This window comes from Euprymna scolopes, chromosome 27 (genome assembly GCF_053919585.1).
Source record: "Euprymna scolopes isolate OS-2025 chromosome 27, ASM5391958v1, whole genome shotgun sequence".
Taxonomy (NCBI): Eukaryota; Metazoa; Mollusca; class Cephalopoda; order Sepiida; family Sepiolidae; genus Euprymna; species Euprymna scolopes.
This window is the reverse complement of record NC_136508.1, coordinates 91,950,494-91,956,361: the sequence shown is the minus strand read 5'-3', so window position 1 is coordinate 91,956,361 and position 5,868 is coordinate 91,950,494. Positions and strand designations below refer to the sequence as shown.

At 31.5% G+C, this 5,868-nt stretch overlaps 1 protein-coding gene across 1 annotated transcript in view; it reads right to left on the bottom strand.

The window, feature by feature from the left end:
- LOC145248989 (uncharacterized) overlaps window positions 1-2,033 on the bottom strand; it is a 126,171-nt gene extending 124,138 nt beyond the window's left edge. Inside the window, exon 1 of the mRNA XM_080110827.1 lies at window positions 1,741-2,033. Coding sequence (XP_079966953.1) covers window positions 1,741-1,807 — 67 coding nt within the window. The 5' untranslated portion in view covers window positions 1,808-2,033. The remainder of the gene's footprint in view (window positions 1-1,740) is intronic.
- Window positions 2,034-5,868: the final 3,835 nt, after the last annotated feature.

Genomic DNA, 5,868 nt, shown 5'->3' with positions numbered 1-5,868 from the left:
AGCATTTTTTATTTAATCTAAGGGCAATGATGTTAAGACTTATTATCCAATGTATTTTGTATTGTTTTTACTGGTCGCCATGTTTGTTTTTGTGCATGCATGCATTCAATTTTTGCACGTTTATGCATTAATTCTGTATATTCACTTGCACTTTTATACATTAATTCTGTATACTCACTATTCCAAAGCTAGCTATAATATATACTGGCTCACCGGAACACGAGTAGTCTAGTATATACACATGCGTGTGGACATGGCTCAGAGGTTAATGAATGAAGGTGGAGAGTTGTATTTTTTGGTTTCCACTTTAACTGTGCCATCTGAGTCATATATGTATCTTTTTTAGTTTGGATCTCACTACCATACATTAGGTTCAATATGATAATCGATAGAGAATTATCTCTATAATACATATGTAATCTGCATGAATTATACTATTATATTTAAGCATATCTTACCAGCGGGCAATGCTGGGTGGCCTGATAGTTTAAACATAAATATCAAAGCAAGTACTTGCTTATTTATCTGGATTTCGTTATAAATTTTTGCTTTTTTTTTTTTTTTTTAATAATTTGATGTTTGAAGTTTATGATTTGAATCTCAAAACAATTTACATTTTCTTTTTATATCGTAAAAACGAGATAATTGATATATATTGATAGTATAAGAGAGACGCATAAATATACAAATACATATACGTATATATCTACTAGAAGAATACCCATCTTATATATATATAATAAAATAAAATTATAATATATAATAAAATAAAATTAATTCTCCAAACAGTACTGCCTTGAACCACTTTTATGTCCATGTTGCAAAGATTAAAATCAAGATATAATGACACTAAACCTTATGCCTACAATCTTTATTCTAATTTTGATTAAAATGCATTACATAATTTTGTTCTAGAAAATGTCTAAAAATTTAAGGCTCAAGCTTAAGTTGTCTTAAGAAGAAACTGGAATTCAGGGAATCTTGCTTAATTGACATCTAATGAAAATGGATCAAACTATGCAAATCTGAAATATTTGAATATTTAAATATGAGGATGTGTCCATATTATGCCCCTTAAAAAGCTTTAAAAGGAAACTGAAATTTGGGGAATATTTGTTGATTTACTTTTAATACCTTTTTTGATTTCACAAAAATCAGGTTTCTACATTTTGAAGGGCTTGCATTCCCTTTTGTCCCCTTTACATAAAACTAAATTAACCTAAATATAGCCCACATTTGGAGCTCTTACATCCAAAATCTATGCTTCAAAATTCATGATTCATTAATTAGTTTAGGAATAAACCCTGTACATACAAACATTTGTAACATAAGAACGTTATATATATTCTTAATATTCAATGTACACATCTAGCAATGAAAATTTCCTGAAAGATGACTAAACCCCATATGCACGAGTATATTTAAAAATGACATTAACGGATCTTTTTTTTTTTTTTTTTTTTTTTACTAGAAAAACTGTTTCAAAATTCATAGTTATCCATTAATTAGTTTAGGAGTACATCCTGTTCATACAAATATATAAACATTTGTAACAAAACAATATTACACACACACATAATTATACATGAATACATTTAAAAAACAACAAATTGACAGACACAGGCATTTTTAAAGATGCATGGATGCATCTATTTTTTTTTTTTTAAATAGGTTTTCCAAGTATAAAAATTCACACTTGCAAAACCTTAAAACCACGTAATAGTAAAAAGATTAACTTACTGTTTTGAACTTTTTCTAATAAACAAAACATAATTAAAACGCAGAGAAAAGACATCTTTAAAGCCATTGTTAGTCTCGTCAGGAGCCACGATTGCGAAGTGAATAATTAAAATTCCTTATTTTTTAACAATGCACCAATATCCGTGTTCAAACTGTCAACAAAATACTCAACTTAAATTCCACTTTAAATAGTTCTATCTACTAAAAACTAGCTACGTGCAATATGGATGGCCGACCCCAAAATGTAAAAACATTTTCACCAATCCCTTTTCTTAAAAATTCACCAGAATGCCGTAAGTTTTTCAGAGAGTTTACATCGCCTCCCCCCTTCCAATATAATTGGATGTAGATGTACACATTTACTGAAATGAAAAATTTTAAAAATGCAATAATTTCGAATTAATTTTTGGAATTATTTTGGAGATGAGTAAATTTGTTTTTTATTTAATTATTTGGACTATTATCTTCATCTTTTAGCTGTTTTCTACGATGTTTCGGCCAATTATTCCTCTGGCCTTCGTCAGGTGATTAACCGTGATGGGATAGGAATGTCGAATCCTCTAACTACATCCACAGCAATCTAAAAAAAAAAAAAAAAAAATCCGTTTTTCGTTTCTTGCACTATTACACTTGTTGTCTGCTGTACCAGATTTTACAGAGCCAGCATCGTCCACTATAGGTTCCAATCTGTACAAGCGCCTGTTTTTTTTTTTTTGGGGGGGGGGGTTAGAAGCACAACTAAAACATTGCTTTAATTCTGGGCAAATTATTTTTGAATTAATTAGTTTAAAGGCTTCAAAATCACTTTTGAAATAATCGCTGGAACAACTATTTTTCGTATAATGAAAAGAAAATATTGTAGACATTCTATAATGATATTAAAGCCTGGGTATTTTTTAAAAAACCCAACAAAACAAAAAAGATGAAAAAACATGTTGTAGTAGTTAAGCCATGTATAACTTGGAAGTCGAGAAGAGTTATTGCTTTTAGTTCATTGAGTCAATTTCCTGTAATGGTGTTTCAAAAGTAAAGCATGTGATTAGCCAGGCTTCACCTTTGTAGAGGTGGAATCGAACCCAAGACGCCCAGTTACAAGACCGGAGTGGTCTTGGCGTCACACCCCCATAGAAATAGACTCACCCGCTTGCATGAGTTACTGCTAATTCTGCTACAAAACCTTACCAAATCAATTAACAGATTTATTAGACAAGTAAGGTTCCATTTTGAAGGTCGCATGTTTAATGTTGACAAAGATGTTAAGCTTAGATATCTTTTTTTATGGGTCAGTGTCGAAGGACAAAAAATAAGTTACACATTAGTTTTTCAGCATGAAGAAAGCACCATTGAAACATACATTAAATACTTTAGACAGTATATGAATTCAAGGTCCAATTTTTGCATGGCAAGGCATGAATTGCTGCAGTGCAGAAAAATTAAGACGAATCGGCACACTCATTCTTGAAATGGCTTCACCAAACAATGTGCATACGACCAAATAGTGGAAAAAATCCTTATTGTCGATCTCTTCATAATCAGCATTTATCTAAAATCAGCGCAGAAATCCTTGATTAAGGAACGTAATTATCTGCCTATAACAAAAGTGTTACGCATAGTAGAGACAGAAAAGGCGACTTGCAAGCAAGCTGAAGCTATACACACCTCAATAGAAGAAAGCAGTATGCATGCAATTAAGGTTAAGAACAATAAAAGACCAACACAATGTGGATATTGTGGCAAAGGACATCCTCGAGGGGACTGCCAGCAAAGGGAAAGTCATGCAGAAAATGCAGAAAAAAAACAAGCAAGTAAAAGAGTGACACAATCACAGTTGCACAAGACCAGAAGAATTCACATGACGACACAAAATGAAAGTAATTCTAGTGGTTCGAATAAAGTTATATATTTCCATCCCCTTCAACAGTATTTTCTTGCATATTCCTACCACCAACCACTACATCAAACCATTCAACAGTTACCATTAACCACTTCAGAGGTGTATGTTAAGTTAAAAATTGGCAACAGACAAGTGCAGGTAGATGTCGATATGAAGGTTGATGCAGGTGCTATGAGCAACCTTCTGCGCAAGGAAGTATATAAAAAAAATTGCATACAATATCACTCAAAGTGACAGTAATAAGGTTAATTGCTTTTGGCAGAACAACAATTAATCAAGAAGGAACCTGTTGGCTATGGCTAACATTCTGCATTAGAAGTGTTATTGCAACATTTCATATTGTAAATTCAAAAGGGTCAATACTGGTATAACTACAGACATCATGGGAGTTAGGGTTAGTGGTCCTAAACTTAGTTGTAAAATCAGTCGCTACATAAAATCATAAAGTACAGATAAACAATAACCAAGGATCCAAGCAGAATACAAAATCAGTTCCAATGCGAAGACCAACTTAGAAAGGAAATTTAAATAAAAGAAAGAAAATTATTCGGGAATTCCTTGATGTATTTGATCCTATTAGTTGTCTACCTGGTGAATATACTATTTATGTGGACTGAGATGTAAATGTTTTTTCTTTTTGTTTAGTTTTTAAATAAATTTAATTTAAAATAAAACATGGACACTAAAAATCATGGTCCCATGAAAATACTCCCCCGCCCCGGAAAAAAAATTTTGAAAAAAAAAAACCCCACCAATGTCTTAACAATAATTTACGCACTTGAAGTGCACATTTAGACCCCCCCCCCCAAAAAAAAAACGATGGCCAAAATCATGGTTCTATGCAAAACCATAAAAAAAGCCAAATTTGGCCTAAAAAAAGGCCAATCTGGCAAGGCCTAGAAAGGCCAAATTTTCAAAACAAGATTGCAGCCCCGATTGTTGTACATTTCGTCTAATAAAAAATGTTGAAAAAATTAATAAAAGTTCAATTTTTTTCGGATTTTATTTCAACCTTAGGGTCTAATAATGTGTTTTATATAAAATAAATAATTTTTATAAATTTTTGTCTGTCAAATAATTTATGCCACTGTAATACACATTTGCCTAATTATAATAAAAATAAATAAAAAGAATAAGCTATATTAAGTACAAAACATCGAGTACAACTCATTGAGTAAAACAACTGCTATTATGTTTTTAATAATAAAAAAAAGGTACTCCGCACTGCATGAGTCTTGCAGAGTGATCCGTGCTGAAATAATAACGTTATTATTTAAAAAAACATTTTTAACATGAGGAGAAGAGGGTGTTTTGTACCTATTCTGTACTTTAACCTTACAATTGAATAAAAAAAAAACGGTACTCTTGCATAATTTAAACCGAATTCTCATGAATTCCCGCCAAGCATGGATCGGGCGATGTCAGCCGAGCGTTGTTCAAATGGTGAAACACTAACTCTACTTTTTATTTTATTTAATTTTTTTTTTGTTATGTTTTTAGTAAATTTTAAGGTGATATTAAGGGGACGAGGATGATTTTTTTTTATTTATTTTCTGCTTAGTTACTTATTTAGGTACTCATGTAGAGAGTGATCTGGACATAACTCAGCGCACGTCCGGCTTTCCTTGGAACACAACGTCAACAGCCAAAGTAAGCCGAGCGTCGCCGCTGAAAGCATAACAAGAAAAGAAAAACCTACCTTAATTTTTAAGTTTTATTAACTGTAAAGGAAAATGTTTTAACAATGTAATTCTATAGTGTTTTTTTTAATAAATGTAACAGATTTTTTTATACAAGAAAAGGCTCAAAAGTAAGTAAATTAAATACTTTCAAGGAATTTTGTGTTCGTAAAGTTTTTGTTTATGTATTTTTTTTCAATAAAACAGATTTTATATATATATACTAGCTGTACCCTGCCACGCGTTGCTGTAGCTCAAATTGGCACAATGGACAAAGTTCCAAAATGAGAAAAAGTATGTTTCTTATAGGTTTAATTTTCCATTTTGCATGGGTACACAGTTTTTGTTGTTCCATTTTCTTAGCTGATATAGAGATTTTCTGGTTTGGTAACTCTTGAATACGTAACATAAATTGTCCATGTGAAAAAACAGTCAGTGTGTAACTGTAAAACCCACAATTGTAAAGTGCTTTGTTGATGTTTATTACAAATGACAATAAAATTGGAAAGTGCAATTTCCTAAAGTGTAATGATGTATCCGGTGGAATCATAGGAA